Source organism: Gymnogyps californianus, chromosome 20, assembly GCF_018139145.2.
Source record: "Gymnogyps californianus isolate 813 chromosome 20, ASM1813914v2, whole genome shotgun sequence".
Lineage (NCBI taxonomy): Eukaryota > Metazoa > Chordata > Aves > Accipitriformes > Cathartidae > Gymnogyps > Gymnogyps californianus.
This window is the reverse complement of record NC_059490.1, coordinates 7,925,047-7,951,547: the sequence shown is the minus strand read 5'-3', so window position 1 is coordinate 7,951,547 and position 26,501 is coordinate 7,925,047. Positions and strand designations below refer to the sequence as shown.

The 26,501-nt window shown below is 66.6% G+C and overlaps 1 protein-coding gene across 4 annotated transcripts in view; it reads right to left on the bottom strand.

The window, feature by feature from the left end:
- ABR (ABR activator of RhoGEF and GTPase) overlaps positions 1–24,788 on the bottom strand; it is a 32,351-nt gene extending 7,563 nt beyond the window's left edge. Inside the window, exons 1-16 of one of the 4 annotated variants that reach the window (XM_050908702.1) lie at positions 24,728–24,788; positions 19,815–20,003; positions 14,601–14,695; positions 13,929–14,114; positions 13,002–13,109; positions 12,181–12,241; positions 9,617–9,669; positions 9,312–9,452; positions 8,849–8,970; positions 8,565–8,730; positions 8,309–8,431; positions 8,159–8,234; positions 7,903–8,007; positions 7,298–7,372; positions 7,054–7,151; positions 6,806–6,937 (exon numbers count right to left, since the gene is read on the bottom strand). In XM_050908702.1, the coding sequence (XP_050764659.1) occupies positions 6,806–6,937; positions 7,054–7,151; positions 7,298–7,372; positions 7,903–8,007; positions 8,159–8,234; positions 8,309–8,431; positions 8,565–8,730; positions 8,849–8,970; positions 9,312–9,452; positions 9,617–9,669; positions 12,181–12,241; positions 13,002–13,109; positions 13,929–14,114; positions 14,601–14,695; positions 19,815–20,003; positions 24,728–24,788 (1,791 nt within the window). Of the gene's footprint in view, positions 1–3,153; positions 3,304–6,805; positions 6,938–7,053; positions 7,152–7,297; positions 7,373–7,902; positions 8,008–8,158; positions 8,235–8,308; positions 8,432–8,564; positions 8,731–8,848; positions 8,971–9,311; positions 9,453–9,616; positions 9,670–11,827; positions 11,994–12,180; positions 12,242–13,001; positions 13,110–13,928; positions 14,115–14,600; positions 14,727–15,164; positions 15,173–16,551; positions 16,845–19,814; positions 20,004–24,727 lie in introns of those variants that run through there. The other 3 variants (XM_050908703.1, XM_050908704.1, XM_050908705.1) reach the window with 3 other exon arrangements.
- Positions 24,789–26,501: the final 1,713 nt, after the last annotated feature.

Below are 26,501 nucleotides of genomic sequence, written 5' to 3'. Positions count from 1 at the left end.
CAAGGCTGCAGCCAGACCGCCGCCAACCCCAGCCCTGCTGCTCCAACTCCCCCGTGTTCCCTCCCCAGTGCTGGATCCCCCCGCGGTGCTGCCGTGCACACACCATGGCCAATGCCAACCCCACACCGCCTGTCCCATGGGGCTTTCATCTCTTTTCCCCACACAGCCTGGTCCTGCTCAAGGCAGCGTCCAACCCTGCGAGCCCCACGCAGCGGCAGCGAAGCCCTTCACCCCCCAGCTGGGTCGGGAGCTGTGGGCCTCCCCGCTCTGCAGCATGAGTTTAATTGCAACCACTACGTACGCCTTCCCCATCCCCATCCCCCGGGTTCCCCCGGCTCCGATGGCCCTGGCAGCTCACATCTGGAAGGGCTTTAGCAGGGCTCTGAAGAAAGCTTTAATAAAAGCCAGGTTGGCTGCTGCCAGCGCCACGGACCTTACCCTGAGCACGCCGCCTCCCTGCAGCCACTTGCCCCCGGTTGGGCAGAATCGTCCCCATCCAGCTCCCCGCAGCAGCCGGCACAGCCCCAAACTTGGGCTAGTTCAGCCGGTGCCACCGGCTCGAGCTCCCTTGCAGCCGGGGCAGGTCCCCGTGCACCCGTGGGGCACTGGCTGTGGCCTGGCCCCGGCGCTCCTCCAGCCCTGCCCACTGGCACCCCGCGCAGCAGGCAGCACTGCCACGCTGCCCGCTCCCCGCAGGAAGCAAAGCCGTGGCCAATGCTTCGTCTCCAGGAGTGGGAGGATGGACGGGAGCATCCACCCACGGAGCCAGAGGCAGCTCCTGCCCACACAGTGCTGGCAAACACCCCGCCTCAGCTACCACCACCATCTCCTCTTCCAAAGGGAGCTGCCTTGCTCCAGCATGACGTGGGGACATCCCGGGCCGGTGGGGAACTGCTAGCCTGGGAGCCCCGGGAACAGCCTCCGTGTGCAGGATGGCACAAGTGACATGCTGCTGTCCCAGATGTCAGCTCCTCTTTGGCAGATCAGCCGGCTTCAAACACCGGCCTGTGCCTGGGGAAACTGCTAAGCCAGGTCACCGGCACCTCTCCAGGCTGCTCCCTCCTGCATCTCAGGGCGCTCTCAGCAGCGGTGGTATCCATGCCCAGGCCAGCATTCACTGCGGTGCTGCTCTCATCCATGGCGAGATGAAACTATCCCCTGCTCCCGGCCACAGGGATGTGCCATCATCCTGTTTTCCCAAATTATCCAAAGGTGTTTGCTTGTAGGACAAGGCCCCAGGTTGCAGAGGAAAAGGCAGCAGCGTGGCAGGCGATGAGCATCCTGACAGCCCCGCAGCGCTTTGTGCATCCTGGGGAGGTTCCGGTAGCTCTGCTGGCGCTTACTCCCCGCAGTCCCTGCCTGCTGCTTGTCTCATGCATGGGGTGACTCTGGACTCGAGGGGACGAGGCCACATCCTGGGATTTTGTCCTCAAGACACCTCCGGGCCGTGCACCGTGGATACAGCTCCTGCGCGGGCAGCGGCGGCCGAGACAGACCCAGGCAGCGCCGAGTCCCCGGGGCTCCCAGGTGAGGAGCTGGGACGGCTCCAAATCCTCACGGCCGCTCTCCAGGGCCCCGAGCACCGGGATGCTGCAGCAGGGCAGGGGCTGCCAAGGTTGGGCACGTCCCTTCCTCATGCCTCACGCCCTTGAGGTCACCCAACCATCATCAGCTTGGGGTGAAGCCATCGGGAGCAAACTGGTGACTCAGCTGGCGAGGCCATCTCCGCCACAGCCCTGGGGAGCGGGATTCTGGGGGAGCTGCTACAACCAGGGTTGTTTCCCATCAGCATGGCACCCGTGTACACCCTAGCCTGGCCTCCCGCGGCTGCCCCGGCTCCGGCAAGCAGATGCCCCCACCAGACCTCCATGCCAGCAGCTCCCTCCCCAGGTCCCTGAGCTGCTCTGTGCCATGGGGGCAGAGCAGCCCCCACACCAGCAAATGCTGTCGGCAGCAAAGCACGGCCCCCAAGAAAGCGGCGATTCACAGCCCCATCTGAGAGTGACCCGAGAAGCAGCACACGCCTGCAGCACGCTGGGACCATGCACAGACCCGCCGGGGCCACATCCTGCCCCTGCAGCCCCAGCACCTCCCAGTCGGCAGCAGGCAGGAAAGCCGGCGGCTGCGGTGGGGACGTGTGGGGCTGGGAAACAAAACCCCATCATGTTTTGACCCAGCAACAGCCGGCGGCAGCCGCCGGGCAGCCTCCCCGCACAGCCCTCGCTGCCCCTTAATCCCCTCTGCAGGAGCAGCGGCGGCGGCACAGAATCGAGGTTAATGCCGCTGCGTCACAGGCAGCCCCGCTGCCGCGCCGGCAGCCCTGCCGCTGAACAAACCTCGGCCCCGCTGCTGCCAAGCCGAACCCCCACGGGCCCAGGCAGCTCCTGCCCACGGTCACAGCTGAGCCCCGAGCCAGCAGCTCTCCGTGCAGGGGGACCCCGCAGAGGAAAACCCCCAGAGCCCCCCATGAGATCGTGGGGGCTCTAGGACAGCCTGCGATGGTGCTGTCCCCCTCCCTTGTCACCTCCATTGCCCACCCCTGCCCTCCGTCCTCCCACAAAGATGGGCAGCGCTGGCTGATGTGGCTGCGACTCGGCTGCGAGCTAGGGGAAGCCTGGATGGATGCGGGGCGGGGGGGGGGGGGGGGTCCTTGCAAACCAAGCAAGAAACCTGGTACGCAGGCACCAGGTGCTGTGGCACCCCAGGAGCCCGGTCCTGGCCAGCCCACAAGCATCGCTGCCTCCTGGGCGAGCCCTGGGGCCAGGCAGAGGAGCTCCCCACCCTCCCTCTGCAGGACCCCCCAGTGCAAACGGCTCAGCCCCCCCCAGCACCCCAGCATGCAGAGGGAGAGGAAAAGAGGGAAACGAGCACCCCACAGGCTGCTAACTGCTCCTAAGAGCTCCCAAAGCACCCAAATAGCCTCCCTGCTCCGTGCACAGACCCCACAGCCCCTCTCCCCACAAGCAATACAACCCCCCATATCTGAGCCCCCCCCCTCCCCGGCCCCACAAAGCCACCAGCCAAAAAGCCACAGTCACCACGCACGGCAGAGCCCGGTGACACGGTGATGCCGTCCCAGAACCCGTTTGGTGCCCACCACCATCCCCCACAGCCGTGTCCACCCCCACCCCCCCCCCACACCCCGAGAGGCACCTTCTGCCGGAGCAGCTTGCTGCGCACCCTGCCCCAGAGGCGGGCACCCGTGTTGGGGGGACGCTTCCCCTCGGGCTCCTCCACGCCGCGCTCCGGCTGCTCGCCCATGGGGCCAGGGCTGCCGTCCGGCTGCACCAGCACCTCCGTCATCCCAACAACTGCTTCAGCTCCAGGGAGGCGAGACGAGGGTAACCGGGATGGCCCGTGGCGAGTGGGGTGGCCGGGGCTGGGTTAGGACAGCACCCGCATCCCTTCTGCTCCGGGCGGGAGGTCAGCGGCGGCCGGGGCGGTGGGGGCCGGCGAGGGGAGCCTGGCTGGGGCGGCGGGGAGGCGAGCGGGCAGGGCTCATCTTCAGGGTGTGAGCCAGGCTGTGGAGAGGCAGCTCTCGGCAGCCCCAAAAGCCTCCCTCCCTCTGCGAGGAAGTGACTCAAAGGCAGCCCCCCCCCGGCGGCCCCCACGCGTTTAACTCTCTCCCTGCTGCCCGCTGCCGCTCGGGAAGGCTGGAGGGGCTGCCCGGCCTCCCCGCCGCCGTTATCCACTGTTATCCGTTATCCTCTGCTCAGCGCCAGTGGCAGCCGCGGCCCCGGGAGGCATCGCCGCTGTTGGCCGCAGCATCCCCGGCTCCACGGAGGAGCCAGGCTGGCTCTCCCAGTCTCAGCAAGGGGCACGGGGATGGGACTTTTGGGGTGTCCTGTCAGGCCTAGGGACAGGCAGGGACCCCCCCACGCTCCCTCAGCCTGCCCTGGTCCTTGTCAGCCCCACTGCCAGGGGGTGATGTGGTGGGGCAGGGCTGCAGGGCAGGGAGATGGGGTGCAGGCAGGGCTCTGCCCTGCGCGCCAGCCCTAGAAGGGTCCCTGCCTGCCTGCCGCTTCTCCTGATAGGCAGGGACATGGCGAGGTGCAGCCTTGGGGGGACTTGCACTGCTCCCCGGTCCAGCTGTCAGCAGCCCCCTGAGTCCACATGGGTCACCCTGTGGATCCCTGCAGGTCTGGGGAGCCCCGACACCACAAATCAGCCCCTCCAGAGCCTCCGTCAGCCCAGTGAGGGGGACAGACGGACAGGCAGCTATTCCCTGCGGGTACGGGTTCGGCAGGCACCGTGCCCATGACAACACAGGCTCTACTTCAACAGCTGCATCCCCTCCTGTGCATCAAACAGGGGCTGAGGAAGGGGCTGCTCCATCCTGCCCCATTACCCTGAGACCCCCTTCATGTACCTGCTGCCTGTCTCCTCGCCTGCCCCAGGGCATGGGGGCCAGATCCAGCCTCTGCCCTCTGCAATGTGGGCACAAGCGCTCGCAGCCTGCTCTGCCCACCCCTAGCATCCGTCTGCCACCCCAGCACAGCACCAGGCACCCCTGCCAGCACCCACCCAACACAGCCCAGCTGCTGGAAGTGACTGGGACAGCTCGGAGCAGGGCTGAGCCCTGCAGCACCGGGGACACGATCCCCCCATGGGGACACGAGCCCCCCATGCACCTCTACCCCAACCACAGCACGTCCCAGTCTTGGAAACCACACGCAAAATGGAGTTAACAACAACAAAACGGGGTTAACAACAACAAAACAGGGTTAATGCCAACCGGGAGCCACAGCGGAGCAGTCCCTATGCCCAGACGCACCTTCCCACCAAGCAGCCAGCGGCGCGGCCAGGCCCACACGGCACAGGGTGCCCACCCTCCGCCAGCCACGGGGACGGGGCTCAGGGTAGGGGTCCGACGCTCACCACACTGCAAACCCCTTGAGGCTCATTGCCAGGATGCTCGAGAGGAGGCTAGTGCCAACCCCAGCCCCTCCATGGACCCAGCCACGTCCCCTGTGCCGGCAGAACGTGCCTCCCGCGCATGGCAGCTCCACAGCCTCGGGAGGCCCCCGCTGCTCCCCGCAGAGGGGCTGCAGCATCCCCCTCACACGCTGACCCGCTCCCACCAGCCCGTGATGCTGCTAAGCTGCTTTCATGGCTGACCCACGTGCCTGGGCTGTCAGATTAGAGCTGGGCAGCGGGCATGGCGCCGGCTGCAAGGGGGGTTCGGCTGTCCTGGCAGCCCCCCCACACCACGGACGTTTGCCGAGCTGCTGATGCCAGTGCTCCATGTCTCCCACTCCTGCTGCTAACTGGAACCAGCAGCAGCTCATGATGAGCCCAGTGACCGGCTGGGGTAAGGACCATCTGGGGCAGCATCTCTGCCTGTACAGCTCAGGGCAGAGGGCAAGGGGGTAGCACTGGGGCTTGGCAACAACCCACAGCCCCATGAGCAGCGCTGCCCGTCCTGCCCGTAGCCATGCTGCCCCGTCCCTGCCCCACAACCCACCCTGCTCCCGGGGCAGGGGCTGAGTTGTGGCTCTGGGTGACGGCAGGACAGCCCCAACCCTGACACTGCTCCGTCCAGCCAGGTCCTCCTTGGGATAAGCAGCCCCAGGGCCTGCTCTCTCTCCCTTTCTTCCCCCACGACTTTCGCACAGCGGGGATGAGCTGTGCTGTCCCTGTCCCGACCCCGACGTCTCCCAGCGTGACTCATGTTTGTTGACCCAGGCTATTTCCGAGAGCGCAGCTGGACTGATCCCCGCGGGCCATCGAGCCCCTTCCCTGCCCCAGCCCTCCCGCCTGGCCCAATGCCACCCCCGCACCGGCATTTCCCCGGGGAGAGGGCGACAGACAGGTGATTTTGGGTATGAACAAGCCGCTGGCGAAGCCGAGCCCCCCGTCTCCCGTCCTGCGCCCGGTGCGGTGCTGTCCCCCTGCAGTGTCCCCTTCCCGGCAGCATTTCTGTGCTGCTCCCCGCTCCCCTGGGACCTGCCCTCAGCCACTTTCCCACGGAGCAGGCAGCCGCGCCAGGCCCTTTGAAGTAGCCTTGGGTTGAGGGCTGTGTCCCAGGCGTGATGCTGTCCCCAGCACAGCAGGGAAGGCAGCCGGACTGGGGGTCCCCACCAGGAAAACACAGGGGCACCCCCATCCCGAACCATCCCCCACTGCCCCAGACCTCCCTGCAGCCTGGCTAAGGTGGGTGCTAGGGGGATGCGGGGTCTGGGGGCTGCCTGCCCCCCACCTCCATCTTCCCGGTCCGGCTCACCTGGGAGCATCTCAGGGCAGTCCAGGCCTCCGTCCTCCCTGCCTGGCAACCGCCAATCAGAGGCGGCTCAGCCGTTGCCCTGGCAACTCCCGTTGCCATAACAGCGGCTGATGGAGGCGCAGGGGAGGCAGATGGTGGCAGAGGGGGACAGCCATGGCTGGTGGGGAGGGATGGGGGGCTGCACGTTCAGAGCCCTCCCTGGGGTGGGTGCCAACCCCCTCCCCGCAGCACGGAGGGCAGCAGAACGGAAACGCTTCTAGCCCAGCTGGGCCTGGACGCACATCTGGGGGGTGGCCGCTGGCTTTGCCACCTCCGCAGGACCCCCTCTCACTTTGTCCCACCTTCTCCTGCAGCCACCACGCCCTGGGACCATCACCCACATGCCTGATGTCCACCCACCTTGCTGCCTTCAACCCTGAGCCACAATCCCTGTACCCCACTCCCAAAAGTAGAGCTGCCTGCCCATGCTGCCAGGCGTCTCCCATCCCAGGCATCACTCCAGGGCAATCCTCCCAGCCCAGGCGCCTGGCCTCCAGAGGTCCACCGTTGGGTGAGAAGGCGCCCAAAAGCCCCAGCGCATACCTGAATCTGCCCCTTGCCCATGATCTTGTCCACGATTTCGTTGTTGTCTTTGTTGAGCTTGGTCTTGTCATAGCACTTCTCGTAGCAGAGGATGCGCAGGGACTGGGAGCCCTCCAGCTCGATCTCAAACTCCTGGGGTGCAGAGAGAGGGTGGCTGAGCCCCAGCACGCCAGAGCAGCTTCAAAACTGGGGCTGGAAGGGAAAAGGGGGGATCACAGTCCCCTCCCTGCGTCCCACCCTCCTCTCACCTCATTCCACTGTGGCTCGGTGGTGTCCCGGAAAACCCTGGTCTTGGCTTTGCTGACGAAGTAGCCGAAGGAGTCCACCTCCAGCGTGCAGTAAAGGTCTGGGGGAGCAAACACCACTCAGTGCCCAAGGAACATCCCCACCGGCTCCCGGGGGACCACTGCGGGCAGAGCGGGGCCACACACTGGACCCCAGCTCTTCCGATCACACCGTCCCCTCCGAGCAAGGGTGGGCACCCGCACTTACTGGCAGACTGCTTGAAGCCCTTGGCAGAGTGGACGATGACGTGCAGGAACCCGTAGAGCCCGGGGGACTCGTCGTCTGCGGCGGGGAGAGCAGAGGCTGTGTCAGGGCTCAGCTGCCACCTCCCGCGCCCGGGGGCCAGCGTGCGGGCCGGCCGGCCCCAAGGCAGCCTTTGCCATAGCGAGCGCTAGGTGCCTGCGGTGACACCCCAATGTCCCCAACACCCCGGAGGGCCGTCCCTAAGGTCTGGAACAGGACACGTATGCCCCGCTGCCGATCATCCCTGCTGGACATCCCGAGCTCTCCTGCTGCTGGACAGCCCTGGGGGAGGTTCCCAGTAGGGCTGGCTGGGTCTCACCCCGGGACACCCTGGTTCTGCCCAGCCCATGCGGGTGCTGGAGAGACCCCAAAAGCAGCCCCATGTTGCAGCCAGGATTGCTCTGCCTGGGAGCCGGACTCTGCTCCGGCAGTGCCACCTGGTGGGTAGCTGTCCCCCTGCACAGCCAGGGTCCCCGAGCAGGGACCCTGCTCCAGCCGAGAGACCCCACAGCTCCTCCCCGGCATCATCCGGAGGCAAAGAGGGACCCGCCAGCCCAGCAGACACTCACCGTCCTTATTGCTGGTGACCGGGATGTTGTGGACGGTGCGTAGCTTGAAGCAGGATCCCGTGAGCACCTGCAGCTCCACCGAGCTCAGGACAAAGGCCTGGAGGTCTGGGAGAGGACAGGAGAGGAGCTTCAGAGGGATGCAGCCAGTGCTGGCCATGGGGACCGGAGAGCAGCAGGCTGCAATCCTGTGGGACCTCCTTGTGGCCCTTGGAGGGGGCCAGGAGCCCCAGGAGGGCCTCAGCGGCCCCAAACTTACCCTTTTTCTGCAGTTTCTGAATGGCCTCCCTCCACTCGGACCTCTCGTAGTCGGACGACAGCAGGAAGAGGTAGCTCTGTAAGAGAGAGGGCGATGCAGAAGGCTGTGCACAGGCAGGGCTGAGCCCGGCCCCCAGCCCACCCTCCTCACCTTCCCGTTGCGGTTGTGGATGCGGAAGGGGATGGCAGGTGAGTTGAGGAGCAGCCAGAATTCGTTCTCAAACATCTTCTTCTTGAGGCGCTCGATGGCCCGGCTCTGCCCCTTGTTGGCTTTCTGCAGGCGGGGAGCGGACAGGAGCTTTTGCAGGTGCCCCCAGCCCTCCATGTCCCATCCCTGACCCAGAGGAAGGCACCCACCCCGGCAGCAGGTCCCACACCCTCCCCGACCACCTGCACCCTCCTCTTACCTCCTTCTGCACCTCGCTCTTGATGGCCGAGATCTTCACCTTCATGTCCTCCAGCTCGTGGTCGGGGATGACGTGGACCTGCGGGCAGTGCTCCGACTCCTCCGGCGAGGGGAACACCAGGTCGGCCAGGGGCACGTACCACTTGCAGTCGTACTGCTGGTGCTTCCTGCGGCCGGGGCGCAGGTCCTGAGTGATGCCTGACCCCCTCCCCAGCATGTCCCCCAGCCCAATGGAGGACAGGGGGGTGGTGACACATTCCTCCCCGCGCCCAGTGCCCTCCTTACCCCACCGCCGTCTTCTTCAGCTTGGCGCAGAGCAGCACGTCGGTGAAGAGGAAGACGTGCCGCAGCTTCCGCGAGCCCTCCGACAGCTCCACCAAGAAGCCATCCTTGACAAGCTGCCGGGTCTGCAGGGCAGCAGGGCTGGCGTGAGAGCGGGCAGGGAGCAAAGGCCAACAAAGCACGGGGGACAGATGCTCCTGTCCCTCTCCATGGCTCAGCCACCAGGAGCATGGGAAAGTCCATGTCCTCTGGGTGCTATTTGGAGTCCCATACGCTCAGTAGGGTGCCAGCAAGCAGCAAGAACCAGGTAGAGCCCTAACCTTGCACCCAGGACTGCGTCTAGAGGAAACCCTCCATCTCCTGGCTAAGCACCATGGAGCTCCTCAGGGTGGAGACACCAGCCAGGGGCTGGCAGAGGGCTCAGTCCTCACCCTGTGCCCAGGCACTGCCCACCCTGCTGGCTCACCTCCCCCTTCGGGGTGGTGACCGCTGTCCTCCGGGGATCGATGTCCTCATTGATGCTGGAGAGGAAGTTCTGCGAGATGCGGAGGGCATCCTGGAGCAGCGGGTAGTCGGGGTGGTCGGCTGGGGTGTGCTTGAGGAGGTCCTGGAAGGGGACAGGCGCAGGTGAGCGGCCCGAGGGCACTGCCCTGCCTTGCAGCACCCACCCTGGAGACCCCCCAGCAGTGTTCCCCACAGCTGCAGGTCCCCAGGAGCAACAGGGGCAGAGCCCCCCACTGCCTTCCGCCCCGGGACTGGCGTCACACTCACATGCAGGACGAGGGTGCTCCGCGTCACCCGGTCGATGGGTTTGTACAGCAGCGCTGCGGGGAGAGAGGAGGAGTCAGCAGCCACCCGCCGCCGGGGCCCTGGCCCCTCTCCCACCCGCGAGAGCCAGCACCGCATCCCGCGGGGGTAAGGAGGGGAGACCAGATGCCCAGAGACCCCCGCGGGTCTGCACGGAGCCCTGGGCAAGCGTCTGGGGTCCGTTCTGCACGGAGCCAGCGACAGCTGGACCATCACATCACTGCCAAGAGCAGTGGTGAGCCAAGGCTCAATGCTGCAACCCCGTCCCCTGCAAGGGCAGGAGAAACCACGGCCGGGCTGGTGTGTGGAGCAAGGGCAGAGCCCAGTACTGGCAGCTGCCCAACGTGCACCTTGATTTCGGGGCTACACCCGAGGGGTTTCACCAGCAGCGTGGGTGCCTGCAGGGTCCCCGCTGGGGTGAGAAGCCCAGACAACTGCTGCATGGCGCTTGCCCAGTGGCGCTTCCCACATGGTGCTCTGCTCCAGCCATGGCCCCGCATCAGCAAGGTCTGTCCCTGCCCCGGGACAGGGCATGATGGGGACACCAACCCGGCCACCATGTCCTCCTCCCCTCTGCTGCCACAGGTCATGGGTGGCAAAGCCAAAGGGGCCGTCGTGAACACCGCTCTGTCCTGACTGTGGGACATCCCCACCACAACTGTGACAGCACGTCCCCCTCCCCAGGCGCGGTGCGGGCACCGGCACCGCCAGCTTGCTGTGCGGCGGCTGTGGAGTGGAAGAGCCGCTCGTCACCCCCAGCAGCTTTTTCAGTTTCTCTTTTGGCTCAGCGGCAGGTCCCATCCCTGCCCTGCCCTCACCGGGCTCTGCTACCCCATAGGACACCCGTCCTGGGTGCAAGGGGAACTCAGGCTGCTCCAGTGGCAGCGAAACCCCCACCTACAAAGAACGCAGGGGCCAAGGCATCGTCCCAACACCACTGCTCCGTGTTCCCTCCCCGCAGCCCCCCATGACTGCACGTCAGGCTCCGTCCGGGGCAGGGGAGCAGAGCTGCCCCACACAGGGGCCCAGACACCCCCCTTCTCCTGCCGCGCACCCTCCCAGCACGAAACCAGCCCTGGGGGCTCTTCAGAGGCACCTTTCACCCCCAAGCAGCTGGACACTCCTCCTCCTCCCTGGCTCTTTGGGCAGGCGAAGGCACAGAGCACATTCACAGTGCTGCTCCCTGCGCCCGGCCGCTCGCATGTCTCCCCAAGCTGCTTACAGCCAGGCCGATGCCTCTGGGTTTTCCCTTCGCTTTGGAGCACTTCCTCAAACTGCCAGGGCCAAGCGGGGCAAGGTTTCGGGCCGGGGGAGAGGAGGGAAAGGTGCTGCCTGCCCCCAACCTGTGCTATGAGCTGTGGGGGGCTCCCATCCCCAGAGGGTGCTGCCTCATGGCACCCGCTCCTGAGAGAGGGACCCCTGTCCTGGTGAACAGGAGGTCTCTGCTCAGGAGGCGAAGATGCAGGGCTGGACCCTGAACTGGAGGCTGCATCCTCCACGACTGCATGCCAGAGGGTAAAACCAGAGCCCCACTCCCTGCGGCAGCCAGTGAGAGCCCTGCTCTGGGATGGAGGGGGCAGGCAGCGTGTCCCCCCCTTTCCCCCACCCTAGACCCACGGGGACGACGGACCCTGATGCTGCCATCACTATAGGCACATGCAAAGCACCGGGGAGCCCCGGGAGGGGCTTTCCTGGCACAAGGGTGGAGCGCCGGGCTCCTCGCCGGCACAGTTCTGCCAGCCTGGAACCCACACACAAGCAGGACGGGGCCAGGCATCAGCAGGCAGGGATGCCTGGTGCCTCTCCTCCCCAGCCACGGAAAGACGGGCATTCCAGCCCCACGATGCTCACAGCCTCCAGCAAGCAAACGGGGACCCCTTCCTATCGCCATCCCCGCGGCACAGCCCAGGCAGAGGGGGTCTCCCCACCCGCCCCAGCCCCTCGCTGTCCCGCCGCCGGCACGAGCCCCTGTCCAGTGGGGAAGGCGAGCGCGTGGCCGCATGTGCTGGAGCCAAGATGATTCAATAGAGCCTGGAACAAAGACGCTCCCAACTTCAGGCTGCAGAGCACGACGCATCCTCCACCCCCCGGCAAGGACAGCCAGCCCCGGGCCAGCATCCCCGCAGCATCGCTCCCCACCGGCACCCGAATTCGGAGCTGCCCCCCTCGCCTCACCGTAGGTGCAGTTACAGCAGAGCCGGACGACGACGAGGATTTCCATGGCAGCCCCGTCTCCACGCAGCCATCTCTGCCGCCCCGTGGCAGCTCAGCCCGGCTGCGGCACGGCATCGGCCCCTCAGCACAGCTCTCGGCGCAGCCGGCGGGCGGGGAGGAGGGGGTGGGCAGGGGGTGGGGGGCTGCTGCACGCCCCCAGCATCCTAAAGAGCTGCGTCCCCCGCTCCTCGCCAGCTCCGCACACGGGAACACAAAGGGCTCCGCTCGCAGGAGCCGCTCAGTAATTCATCCGCGCCGGTCCCGCGTGCAGACAAAAGGCTGCGTCCCCCTCCCCACGCCCACGCCTGCTGTACCCTCCATGGTGACGGACGTGTGGCTCTCCTTCGAGTCCTTGGGGCCCTTCACCTTCAGCTCCTAGGAAGGGAAAGGCCCATCAGAGCAGCCCGCGGGGGGGCTGGGGTGGGGGGAAGGTCATTGCTCAAGGTCATGGGGTCCTCCCCCACCCCTTCCTGCACCCTCATATCTCCCCCCAGCCCCAGCATGGCCACGCTGGAGGCCACACATGGGTGCTGGGGTGGAGGTGTGGACGGTGGGGGATGCTGCCTGGCTGGGAGCAGCTCTGGCTGTGCCCAGCAGTCGGGATGTGCTGGACCCATGGGGCATCCTGGAGCAGGACACCCAGTCCCACAGCAGCCCAGGGAGGCTGCTGGTCCCACCGAGCTGAACAGCCCTGCTGCGGAGAGGCTGGAGGGAGTGGGGAGCCAGGCTGCAGCCACGGAGGTCCCCGTTTCTATAAGGGAGCCAGGCATGAAGATACAGCCAGCAGGAGATGAGCCACAGGTGCCCAGCACCCAGCACCCACCCTCACTGGATGGGGTGAGCAGGTGCAGGCTGCCCCAGCATCCCAGAAATGATGGCAGCGAGGGCTGAGCCCGACCTGAGCTTGCACGAGGCGGGGGGCAAAGCCCCACAATACTCAGAGACCACAACCCTCCAGCACAGCCACCGATGGCCCTGCCCCTGGGACAGTCCCCGAGAGCCCCCAGGCAGGGAGAGCATCTCCATGGGGCAGACACGGTCGGCTCGGTCACGGAGACGGCGTTCTCTGCCCTGTGCTGGGACAGCCCGGCCGCAGTAGCCCTGTCCCCCCTGGCACAGTCCCGGCCCAGCTTACCTCCGAGATCTTCTGGAACTGGTAGTTGCTCTGGCTGCACTTCTCCGCTGTCTCCAGCGCGATTTTGTAGTTATCCACAAAGGCCTTGTAGACCCCCAGCTGGCTGGCCTGCGGGGAGCGGGGGTTAGCTGGGCACCCGGCGGGATGCTGAAGCCCCCCGCAGCGCAAGGGGCCAGGCAGCCACCGAGGGGACACTGCCCAGAGCCGTCCCCTCCCGGTGGGACACTCTGCCGGACAATAGCCAGCTGGGGGCCACATGCTTGGCTCCGCAGGGAGAGCCCTCGCCCGGGGCAGGATGGTGGGGCTCCTGCCCAGCCCTGTGCCCCCACAAACCTCCAAAATCCAGTGGACAGGTAACGAGTGCCTGGACAGCAGAAGCTGAAGCTACAGCCACTTCCTGGCACCCTTCGACCTGCCCTCTCCTCCTCCCTGTCCCCAGCATGGCCATGGCACCCATGGGCACAGCCCCTGCTCCCATCGCAAGTCCGAAGCAGCGGCAGGACGTGGAGCGTGACCCTGGGGAGCCACCGCCACAGCGCCCACAGGCAGCGAAGAGGCAGAGACCTCCTGCCTCTCCCCAGAGGGTCACCCACACGCCTGGGCTCCTGCCAGCCCCATGGTAAAGCCACACCACGCACCTCCAGCCAAAACCCCGCCATGGTTGCACCCAGGACCTGCCAGCTGTGGGCATCCCCACTGTGGTGAGGGGCACGGAGGCTGCACTAACTCCCATCCCGGGACGGGAGAGCTCGGGCAGGCAGCAGCAGCTGCTGCACTGAGGGATGCAACAAGTCCCACGGCCACCAGTGAGCATGTGGCAGGGCGTGAGCTGAGCCACGCCAAGGGGCCAGGCCCCGCAGCATGATGCTCCATCTTCCCAGCCCTCCTCCTCTTCCAAGGGGAGCAAGCCCCAGGGAAGGCGCATACCAGCTTCTGGAAGAGGTGGCCCATGGTGACGTTGCTGTCCCACTGCTGCACCTTCGGGCATAGGCTGTCGTAGAACTCCTTGTGGATCTCATAGATGTCCTGGATCTTGTAGAAAATCGTCTCGATCTGCTGGAGGGTGAGGACAGGCTGCGACGTAGTGGCCGTGGCCTTCAGTGGCTTCATAGGCTGCCGAAGGAGAAGGGAGAGCGTTTGAGATGAGGGCTGGTAGGGGAACGCTGGGGGTGAGGGGAATCTGAGCCGGCACCAAGGGCTACCCGAGAAGGGTTACAGCCGGCAGCTGGACCAAGGGGCCATTCCTGGCCCGTGCATCCCCGCAGACTTCCCTGTGGCGTCGGGGACCCCCGCGTTGTGCAACAGCGTCTCTGCCATGAGGGCCAGCGAGTCCGCAAGAGGAAGCAGGGCTATAAATACCTCCCTGCCAGGCACACTGGCAGTGGCGGGAGGCGAGATGGGGGCAGCCGGGCCAGAACAAGGCTGTCTCTGGCATGGCTCCTGCAGTTTTGCTCCTGCCCAGGTAGCACCCAGGCCAGGTCTGCCTGGGGGAGGCTGTCCAGGAAGAAATGACCCCATCCATCCACCCACCCACCCACCCACCCACCCTTGCTGGGGGACATCCCTGGAGGGAGTGTCCAGTCTGGGGGCTGTGCTCACCAACAAGAGGGCCTCCAGCTGATTGATGTAGATCTCCTCGCTGGCCAGGAAACCAGAGAGCACCAGCTTCCGCATCTCCAGGCCTTTGCCAGCATCTCGCTCGCCCTGTGCAACACAGCAAGGAGCCTGGCTGAATCAGCAAGCGGCACGGGAGGAGACCCCTCATCCTACCAGCCCGGCATCCTTGCGTGGGCACGTGTCCTCACCAGCATCGGGGAAGCTCCGTGGCAAGGGCCAGGCACGTGCCCGCTGGGCGGCACAGCTAGGCTGGAGCCAGCTGGGAAGCCATGGGCTGCGCTGGCTTCGCTCCCCTCCCTGTTCCCAGCTGGCCAGGAGCCCGGCGCTGCTGGCAGCACTCCAGGGTGGCGCGCGGCACGGCAGGACTCTCCCAGGGCAGAGTCCAGAGGCACTCGGTGAAATCATGCCCGGCGGTGGATGGTGCTGCCACGTGATCCAGCACCACCCTTTTCCCCAGCTAAGGCTTTCCCAGGAAAGTGCCACCCCAGCAGTCACTGCCCGGTGGCACCGGGGCAGGTCCCGGGCTGTGCGGAACCCCGCTGCCACTCCAGCTCCTGGCGGCTCAGCCTGTGCCCAGGTCTGCTGCAGCATTGATGTTCTGGTGGCATGACCCTCATGGCAGGGAGATGGGAGATGCATGGCTGGGCTGGGGGCTCTGGGACCCTCAATGAGGCTCTGCCAGTGCCCAGGCACAGGCGCCCCAGCCCCTGGACCGCCTTGAACGCCCGGCATGCCTTGGCCTCCCCCCTTAAAAATCCCACTGGGGAACCAGACTTTGCCACCCAGACAGGTGCCAAGCAGAGCCACGGGACATCGGTTGCTCCGGGCAATGAGCCATTCGGGACGGTTTGGGGGGGATGTTGGTCCTGCCTCACCTCTGCCCGCACTGCCTGCCCCTGCCAGCCCTGGCCGTTGTGCCGGGGGGCCTGGCAGCTGCGAACACCCAGGGGTGTACAGTTGCGGGGTGGGCATGGCCACGGATCAGCATCTCCCTGTCCCACTCTGGTGTTCGCCAGCCAGCCCTGGGGGCTGCTGCGCCAACCAGGGTGCCCACCCCACGGCTCCCTGCTAGCCTGCACCATTAAGGCCAGGCCACAGTGACCGGCGCAGCAGGGGGGTGTGCGGGGGGGCCAGTTTTGTGCGATGGGAGCTCGCGGGCTCTTTGCCACCGATTAGTCACGGGCTCTTCCTGCTTCCCCCAGCCTGGGCCCTGCGCGGGAGCTGGGGAGATATGGGGCCCATCTGCGCCTGGGGCCCGCAGCACCCCACGGGGATGATGCCAGCTGGACCCCCGCAACCCAGAGGAGCAACCCCGAAGCAGAGCCTGGCGGCCACCCTGTGCAGGAGACCCCAGGGAGAGGGGGGCCAGATCCCTCCTCCAGCCCTGTGCCAGCCCCCCGGGGGCACCCAGGCACCCCTGGCAGGGCGGGCGAGAGAAAGGTGCCAGGCTGTGCCTGCCAGCACAGGGGTCCCCCGCTCCCCAGCACCAGGGTTTGGGGCTGTTTAGGGGTGGCCATGCGGTGGGGCAGCGGCAGAGTGTGGACCAGCCCCTTCCTGAGCATCCGGCGCCGGCTCTGCTGAACCACACAGCCCCCCCGCAGCAGCACGCGTGGCCCCTGCACCCCCATGGCAGGAAGGCCGGGTGCTCGCCCCGCTCTGCGCAAGCACCCGCTGAGCCCTTTGCACGTGATGCATGGTGCATACCCTGCCCTGGGCCCCCGGGGTACAGGCAGTCCCAGGGGAGCAACGGGGCTGCAGTGATGCTCCTGCTGTCCCCCCACCTCTGCCCCCACCAGCATCTGCCGCACCGACCCAGGAGCTGCCCCGAGACCTGGGCATCACCAGCACCAGCAAGATGCCCCTTGTCCCCCCCACCCACCGCAGAAGCGGGGTGTCCCTGCCGCCCACCTTCTCGCCGGCCGAGAATGGAGACCCGGGCTGGTGGGTGTTCCTGGGTCAGAGTCATCTTCATCCTCCAGCACTTTATCCAGGTACCCTATGGCCTCCTCTTCCTCCTCCATGGCTGGCCAGGCAGCAGGGGGCACAGGGGACCCCGCAAGGCTCCAGGCGAGGGGCTCACGCGGCTGAGCCGGCCCGGCCTGACTCAGCCCTGGCCGCCGGCCACCGCCGCAGGATGAAAGGAGCCATTATGGGATCCCTGGTGCTCCTGCCTGCCCCAGCTCCGGCCTTCAGCCCCGGCGTCCCGGCCGCAGCGCAAGGCGCTCCCGGGGCGGCTGCACAACCGCCTCTGAGCGGCAGCGGAGGTGGCAGCGACAACTCAGGAGTCACCAGCGGTGGGACAAGAGGGACAGCCTGGTTCTCCCCTGGCCTCCGCTCAACCCCCGGGGGGGCCGCCGGCGGTGGAGGGCCGTTGCCCGCCGCCCTGCGCCCCAGCCAGCCCTGCCGCTCCGCCCTGCACGCTCGCTACAGGAAATGCATCTCTTGGCGCTGGAGGTGGGGCTGCTCCGCCGGCGGAGTGTGGTCAAGGCTGGGGCACACGGCAGCCGCCTTCCCCGAGCAGGCTCTCCCAACGCTGGCAGAGCTCGGCGTGCCCAGCGAGACCCATGGGGAGGGGTCCCCTGCCCCCTGCCATGGCCCCCCCCCCCCCCGTGACCTCACCCGGCAGAGCAGCCAGCAATGGGAGAGCACCCATCCTGCCGTGGCCCCCTGGTCCCCCCGTGTCCTGTGGGCAGGCAGAGAGCCAGATTGCCACGGGGATTGCCACCAGTGAGAAGTGACCCTGGAGGGCAGCAGCATCACCAGGTCCCATAAGGGGACCTGGCTCAGCACCCCAGAAGGGTACCGGACCTCTCCCTGCCCCAGAGGGGACTCGGGGCAGGGTAACACAGCTGAGGCGCATGCCTTCCCACAGCATCTGCCCCGCATCCCACGGGGATCAGCGCTGGCACCTTGCCACTGCCCCAGCCTGACCACAGCCCCAGGGCAGCCAGGGAGCGGGGACAGGAGCAGTGGCGTGACACCTGTGAGGGACATCGTGGCCCTGGTAAATGGGGCAAGAACGGGTTGGAGGAGGGGACACTAACGCAAGAGCTGTTTCAGCAGTTTCCCCCCTGCTCCTCAGCAGCAAAAGGGGAACCAGCGGCTGCGTGTGCTCTGCCCGCAGGAGCTGGCTCTCCTCCCCGTGCCTGTCCAAGCCTGGAACAAACTCCTGCTGTGAGAAGTGGGCAGGGACACAGACACGGGGACTTTCCAGAGCCTGTGCCCAGCCCTGTGTCTACGCCACAGCTCAGGCTTTGCCCAGCCTTTGTTAAGAGGGGTCTGTGCCAGGGCCACGGGGACCCTGCCCGCAGCGGCCGGGTCCCCAGAGTGGGGAATGCTCCCTGCCCAGGGGAAAGCCACCCACAGTGCCAAACCCAGCAGCACCCGAGCAGGGGCTGGGCCACCACCCCACACCATGACCATGGCGCTTGCGTTTCCCACGTGGGAGAGGGAGGGACAGGCTGTGTCTGCATCCAGTGGCCGGGGGCCCCAGACGTGGTCACAGCTGCCCCAGGAGCTTGTAAGAAGAGATGCCACACCAGAAACCTCCTCCAGCCCTCCAAAAGGCAGAGACACCAGTTCCACCTCACCGGAGAATAGCAACAGGGCAAGCCTGGTACCCCATGCCACCGTCCACAGTGGGATCCGCACGCAAGCCTGCGCCCATCACAAGGCTGGACACGCAGGATTAAAAGTGCCGGTATTCAGACGGTTCTCTGCTAAACCCCAGCACGAGCAGCTCTAGATAAAGAGATGGAGGTAGAGCTGGCACTGAGCTCCAACACTTCCCAATCCTGTTAGTGCCAACCAAGCCGGCTTCACTGCCTGTGTCCAGCCCCAGCATCCTCCACCAGCCCCTAAGGGCACCGCTTTGCCAGCGTCCCCCAGGGTCTCCCCCTAACCCTGCTTCCCCAGGGCCACCCTCTGCTATCCCCACTGGCCCCCGGCGACGGAGCCCATCGCCCACAGCACGTCCATCGCCAAACCCCGGCACCGGGATGTCAGGGCTGGGGCTCGCAGGGCTGTGCCCACCATCCTGCTGGGGGACAAGGGGCCCAGAGCCCGGGTGGTTTCGACCCAGCCCCGGGACAGGGTCCTTCGCGCAGCAGGGTGGCAGAGGGTGGCAGAGGGCCTCCCTCCCTCCCCAGGGACCGCCGTGGGGCCGCGCTGGGTGCCGGGAGGAGGATGCTGCGCAGCAGCGGGCCCTGGGGAGGAAGCCACACCTCTCGCCTCCTCTGCCTCAGCATCCGGGTTAAGGGCTTAACTCTTTCCACGACAAAAACCATCACGTTTCCCAGCCCGGCCTCCTGCCCCGGCCAACCCCCAGTCCGCTGCGGCACCCCGGCAGCTTCCCCAGCCTGGGCAGCGGCAGGCGCCGGGGGGGGGGGGGGGGCTCCCCCAGCCCCGGGGCCAGGCGGTCGCCCCCCGCACCAGCCCCGAGCCCTGTGCCGAGGGGCCAGAGGCGCCCGCTGCCCTGCCAAGAGCCCACCGGTCCAGGGCACACACCGGGGACGGCAGCCCCGATGTCCCCAGGGACAGCGGCTCCACCGCCCCCGGGCCCTACGGAAACTTTTATTCTGGAAAAACATTTTTTTTTTTTCCCTTTGGTTTCCCGCCCCGCAGCTCTCCAAGCATCCCTCCTGTGAAACATCCTGGATAAACCCCAAGGGCTTTCCGAGGATGCTCTCGGAAAAGCAGAGGGAGAGGAGGGGTTAAATCTAAATTCCCCAGAAGAGGGGGGGACACCAAGGTGTCCCTCCCCAGCTGGCTCCTCGTCCCCAAGTGCCGCTAGATGGAGCCGGCAGCCCGGCGGAGCGGCTGCGCCCTGTCCCCAAGGGCTCCCCCGAGCAGGGGACCCCGGGAACCCCACACTTCCCAGCAAGCCCGGCTGGGCTCCAGCACCCGGACCCCGCTCTCCGACCAGCCCGTGCCGTCCTGGCTCTGCCACTGGCATGGCACGATGGGGCAGGGACACAACGTGTCCCACAGACACAGCACCCTCACCACCAGCAGCAGAACAGGGTGCTGCTCCCCAGAGCCCAGAGGGCCACGGCCAGCAGGGTTTGGGATGCCAGGGGACAGTCCCCCAGGTCACAGCAGCACCAGAGCACCACCAATGCTGCTGACACAACCGAGCTGGGCATCCGCAGCCCCGGCTTCAACCACACCCGGTGCAGAGCTCTGCGTCCTGAGCACCTACCCCTGTGCTGAGGCCATCGGTGGGTGTGGGCGAGACACCGTCCCCGCTCTCCTGGCCACGGGCGCTGAGCTGGGGGGACATGGTGGGCGATTCATCGATGTAGGGCATGGTTTCCGAGCCCTCCGGCAGCACCTTGGGCTCCTCGTTGCCCTCGGCATCATACTCGTCCGCACCATAGTTGAAGTCTGCCAGGGGAAGAGAGGGTGGTGGTGAGCATCCAGGCAGCGGCACGGCCAAGGGTCACCGCACAGCACACCACAACCACCCCAGCCTGCGGTTACCTGCGGGCAACTGACCCCGTGTCCTATACCCAGGGCCACGCATGGACATGCACGCCCACACCTGCAGCCCACCCCGGCCCCGCTGCCCTCGGCTGCCTGCTTTCCGCCTGCCTGGCCGAGCAGGCAGGGCATCACACAGAGCATCTTCGGCCCCGCAGGGCATCCTCCGCTCGACACACTTCCCTATATTTGCATAATTAATGGCACAGAGAGGCCGCCGGCCTCCTCTGTGCAGGGACAGCTGCTCTGCCAGACGCCCCGGCCCCATGCGAGCGGCTCTACCCTGCCTGCCCGGCGGCCGCCATCCCCATGCCATCCCCAGGGAGGGATGGAGATGGGCTGGCAGCCACGGCTGCTGTCCTCCCCGCTTCCCCATGCCCATCCTCCTCCAAGCGTGGGAACCGATGCCAGGACGCCTGGGTCCGCAGCATGGAGGAGAGTGCCACCTTCCCTGGAAGAAGGGGGATGGTGGCAGCTCCATGGTGGGTGGGCAGTTTGGGCCACGCTGGGGGGGCAGAAGGGGGTCTGCTTTCCTCAGCGCAGGATGAGGCCACTGCCACACCAGGCCAGCACCCATTTTTAGATGCCCCACGCTGTCCCACAACCCCCCCCCATCACCCATGGCCCACAGGAAGCCATTCTGGGGAGTCAGAGCTCCAAGTGGGAGCAGGGGGGCCCCGGGGTCTTCAGTGGGTCCCCGGGGCACAGTGGGGGACCGGGGTACATCCTAACCTGTTACCATGGAAACGGCAGCGGCTCGGTGGCGGCGGGAAGAGGCGGCTGCAGCAGCCCCGAGATGCTGACAAAGGGGAGGGGGAAGGGAGCCCGGCTGCGGCAGGGGCAGCCGCGGGGTGCAGCCAGCACCCCCACCCCAGGCCTGTGGGCAAGACCCCCTTGGCAGCTCCCAAAGAGGTGGTGGGCACGGCTTGCCCACCCCCACCTCGTGCCAGCCCCTCGCTCCCCTCCCCACCCAGCAGCCCCATGGCTGTCCCCACAGGCTCCCTGGGCACAGACAGCAGGGAGACCCCGGCACCCTGGCCAAAACAGGGTGCACAGGGGCTGGAGCAGCCGTCCCACACCAAACCCCGCACCGCTGCCAGTTCATGCCCCGACAGCCCTGCCACCCTGGCCGAGGACTCCCCTGACTCCCACCAACACCACTCAGCACATTAATATTGCATTCGGCTTCATATTGAAAGTGGATAAATCTTTAAATAAAAGAGCACTGTGAAGCCCACTCAGGCTGGGAGCCCTGCCAGTGCCAGTGGGGAGGGATGGGGGGGGTCCCATCCTGCATCGGGGGTGGGATGGAAAAGACCCCTGACACAGGCCAGATGCATCCTGGCTCTGCCAGGACACCACAGCCCCTCTCAGACCTTGCTTTGTTAGCAATTAGCAGCTAATAACCATACCTCAGAGACTGGTGTGCCACCCTCACCAGGCCACCGCAGCCCCCATTCAACCCAGGAGCTGACTGGGAATGAACGAGCTGGATGGGCGGAGATGGGGGAGCCTGTAGCTCCCCCTGGTCCTCAGCTTCCAGGGAAAGGGGATCCCTGGTTCTAACCTGTCCTGCCTCCTCGCGGTGGGATGTCCCTCGTCCCTCCTGCCTTTGATGGGTCGCAGCTGGGATGCCTCCAGGAGCAAGGCAGCATGAGGTACGTTAGCACTGGTGTCCCCCCATGATGGCCACCTTCCCAGGACACCCACCTCACGCAGCTCCCCCGAGCCCACCCAACCGGGCACTGTCCTCAGGCTGGGGATGCCCCAGAGAAACCCAAACCTCTTGCCCAAGCGCCCTTCCCCATCAGGTGGGGTCTAAGGGGGAGCCAAGGCAGCAGAGAGGGGACAAAGCTGACGGTCCCCACCAGGCACACCAGCTTGGAGGCCATCAGGCTCCACTGCCTCCCCTCCACCAAGGCCAAGGTGTGCAGCTCTGGGCTTAACTGTGGGGCGGGCAACGGAGGCACCCAGAGTGGCACCAGCACTGTGGGAGACCTGGCAACCCAGGCTGGGGCAGCTTGGTGGCAAGGTAACGAGGAACACAGCTTTAATGAGGCGGCTGGGGACCCTGGGATGTGACACCCGCAGTGGTGCAGAGAAGAAGGCGGCATTGATGGCACGGAGAGGGAAGAGACTGGCCTGCAGGGATGCAGGAATGACCCGGCTCATGCAGCCATTGCTCCCAGTTGGAGCAGATCTACGTCCCAGTCCCAGACCTGAGCTGGGGATGAGACCTACAGGCAGTGCCCCAACAGGCACCCAGGGAGAGGGACCCTGTGCCGCCCACAGGAGGGAGGACGGAGCCGTGTCCCCACGGCTCCAGCTGCGCCTCCAGCTGTGCCACCCGTAGCTGTGCAGTATTTATGGGGCTCTCACCTGGGGAGGCTGGGCAGAGGGACCTCCCCAGCTCCCCCAGCACCCGCTGCAGGGAGGGAACCAAGCACCACCAAGCAGCCAGGATGAGCGAGGGGAACATTGCTGGGCGAGGGGACACGGAGGGGCTGGCCCCTGCGGCTCCCTGCCTGTGGGGTGCTCCTGCCACCCAGCCAGCCCAAACCGAGCGCCTCCCTCCTTCCCCCGCAGCTGCATTGCCCCTGCAGCCTGTTCCTGTGCCCGTGCCAAAACCCAGCGCTATTTTTGCTCCCGTTTTTTAGCAGCAGTGGAAATCCTCCTGCTCCACCCCAGGCGTGGGGACGGAGGGGAGGGAGGCAGCCTGGCCCAGGGGAGCCACTTTGGGAGGTGAGGACACCCCAGCCTGAAACAGCCTTGTATCCCCGGCTCCCGCACGCAGCCCTGTGGCCCTGAGCTGGATCCAGCCCCACAATGCACCAAGGGCTGGCACCCATCAGGGCAGGGGTCCTATGGGCTGGCACGTGGACCCAGGAGGGTGACAGGGCCAGGAACACATCCCCATGGGGGATTATTTTCCCCAGGAAAATAATGTTTCCGCTCTGCCACCTCTTCCCACGTCTGACCCAGGCTAATCCCAGCACGATGGTCCCCAAGAGGGAGCACAGCCAAGGGCAGCGGCCGGATCCTGCCCAGCCCAGGCAGAGGCAGCACAGTCACAGCAGCTCAGGGTGGCATTTTCTTCACTCTCCAGCCAGGCGTGTGCTGTTCCCTGGCACCCCAGCAGTGCGCCGGCACACCCCAACGCTCGCCCGTCCTATCCCACTGCCGGGAGACGCCCAACATCCACACGGAGCTTGCAAGGTTTTGGGGAAAAGCTGCCGTTTCCCTGTGCCTGGGTGAAAATTCACCATGACAACATGGATGTGTGAGCTGGCCTCGGACCTGCCTCCGCGGGCCTCCTCCAAAGGGTGGCTCAACACAAACAGCATCTCCTCCGCGCCGTCACCGCCTTCCCCGGTGTGACGAAGGCCAGACCCTGCCCCGCATCCCCCAAAACATGGGCACGCTGAGCAGCCTCCCCCGCGCCTCTCCCCTCCGCGGCGGGGGCGGCTGGAGCAGGATTTGGGACGGCAGAGCCATCGCTTTGCAGAGATGCTGCGGCTGGGAAGGAGGGTGCGGAGGCTGGGGCTGGATGTGGCCTCCGGGCTCCACCCAGCCACCTGCACAAGCTGCACACCTGCACCCGACCCTGGGACTGCCGCTGCTGGATGCGGCCTCCGGCTACGGGTGTCAGAGGCTTCGGGCTGGAAAACTTGGGGGGGGCTCAGCCCTATGCAACGTGCCCTCCCCGGCAGCCCCTGCTCCTTCCAGGGCACCACAGATGCAAAATCCATGCAGAGAGCACCGTGCCCCTTCCTCCAGAGCATCCCACCTTCCCATGCACCCGTTGCCAAACCTCACTGCCCCACAAACGCCAGGCTCCGAGCTCAACAGTGCACCCCGAAACCCACCCCTGAGGTGCCCATGCAGCTCAACACTCCCCTAGAATGAACAACGGGGACCCCGTGACCGAGCCCCCCCATCCCCTAGCCGTGTCCCTGGCTCCCTTGGCTGCCGCTGAGACAGCTGCCGCGGGACCAGGACCAGCACAGCTCCAGGGCTCATTCCTCCCTCCTGCCCGTCCGTGGGACGGGGGAGATTCGCACCCCCTGGGCTGCTGCAGGACACCCCCAGCCCAACCGGCTGCCAACCCCCTGGTACCAACACCGTGTTGCCACAGCATCCTCAGTGCAGCGCCTCGGAGCTCGCTGCAAAAACCACGGCTGGGGGAGAGGTGCCTTCCCACGGCCACGGAGGGACGGGGATGGAACGTGGGGCAGAAAGCACCCACGTCCTCAAGGACCCCCGTGGGCAGCGCCAGCTGTCAGGCTGCTCCAGCCTCAGTGAGCCCCACCGCACTGGGACCACCGTCACCCATCCCACTCATGCAGCCCCCCCGGAATGGGCAGCAGGTCCCCGGAGCCTGGGGGATGCTGGACCGACTCCAGCCAGCCCTGCCCTGCCACTGGGGCATGTGGGATGCTCAGGGAGGGGAGCGCAACCCCCTGCCAGCTTCGCCTGCCCCCTGCCCGGGCTCAGCTCAGCCCGCGAGCCCCCCAGCACGGGATCGCCGGCACAGCATCCCTCCCCAGCGCGACGCAGCGTTACACAACAGGTAGGGGGGACCCACCACCCCGGCCCCCCCTCGCCACCCCCCAGCCCAGGCCACGTACTGCTGTAGAGGGTGTCAATCCAGGAGAGCCGTGGCAGGCCGCGGTGGCTCAGCGGCTCCATGCTCGGGAGGGCTGTGCCGGCTCTCAGCCCCGCCAGCCGGCTCTCATCTCACAACAAAGGCGGCGGGCGAGGGCGGGAGGCGGGGGGCCGCAGGCCCAGGCGGGGGCTGGATGGGAGAGCCGGCCACGGCCGCCTGCCCGGGCTCACGGTGGCTTTTCTGCCAGGGGTGCCCAGGGAAGGAGGTGCCGCCTGGCAATGGCAGCGCGTCCCGCCTCCCGCCCCTGCCTTGCCGGGGGGAGCCGAGCTCAGCGTCCCCCCCGCACGCAGCCACATCGACCCTCCGCAGGGGTCTGGGGACCAGGGAGGAGGAGGAGGAGGGGACGGTGGTGGCACGGGGGCATGCGGCTGCCCCCCAGGCCACCCCAAGAAGAGTGGGGGGAAAAGGGGAGCCTGCCTCCATCACCCTTTCCACCGTGGTCTTATCTCCTTTCTATGACCCAGGGATGCTGTGCCCCCTCCCCAGAAAAACCTCACCAGCCCCTCAAACCGCTACAGCTGAAGGACGCAGGCTCCTCCTGGCCCTGCTCTCCCCGGCTCCAGTGGCTGCGGGAGGAACCAGGACCTCCAGGAGCCAGGAGCTGCCCTGCCCCATACAACCGGGGTCGGCAGAGTGGGGCGTGGGCAGGCAGGGGTTAAACTGCCCTCCCCAGCTGCATGTAGCCAAAGGAAATATAAAGTGCCAGAGTCATCAACCCCAATATGTCAGGGCGCCAGCCAAGCGTTCAAGTGCACAGACTGCCCTCGTTCAGCCTGTGCCGGCACCGCTGCCTCCATCCCGGTGGTGCGGGCAGCATCCCCCGCCGGTGCCCTCGGCCGCATCCTGCCTGCGGGCTCAGCCATGAGGGGAAGGGCCTGGACCAGGCGCTGGGGCCAGATGGGAACCAGGCAGGAGGGATAACGCTCCGCCGGGCACAAGGGAAAGGCAGAGCCACCGGAGCGTGAAGTGCCAGGACGCGGGTGGCATCGGCAACCGCCCCAGCTGGGGAACCTGAGGGGACCCTGCCAAGGCACTGCCACCACCTGATCCCCGCTCCCACGGATGTTCACACCAGGCTCGGAGGCAGTCGATACATTTTGGGCGAGCGCAGCAATGCCAAGGCTGTGGTTCGGCATGGCTGGGGCACGTGGAGCCACCGGCACGTGGCATCCAGGGTGAGGAGCCACTGCTGCCCCTGGCACAGCCCTGCCTCCCCGAGGGGCCGTATCCAGCCCCAGCGTGGCAAGGACCCATGCCCACAGCCCACTGCGCCCACGGGCTGTGAGTCACCGGGTGCTGAGTCAGTGGCACAGTGTGCAGCCCCACAGCTGCCATTTCCCACCCCTCGCCTGCCCCGCTCCCAGGCATTTTGGGGAGCCAAGCGCACCACCCCCAGCTGCCCCACGGGATGCTGCTGGGCACCACCACCACCCCTGCACTGCCCTGTGTCGACGGTCCCCTTGTCCCCAAGCCGTTGGGCAGGGCTGGCACTGCCCATGCTAAGGGTGGCCACGATGTGACAGCGTTTGCTGCTCTCTGTTCCCCACCAACTCCCCCATTTGCTCCTGCCCAGGCTCCAGCTCGGTACCACAGCCTGTCCCCGCTCTGTCCCTTAAAGGTTCCGACGGAGAGTCCTCTCCATCCTCCACAGCCAAACCCCGCGCCCCTGCAGCCCCCACAGCCCCGCGCAGCATGAGGCCCCGCCGCCCGGCGCAGCGAGCTGCCAGGAAGGCGAC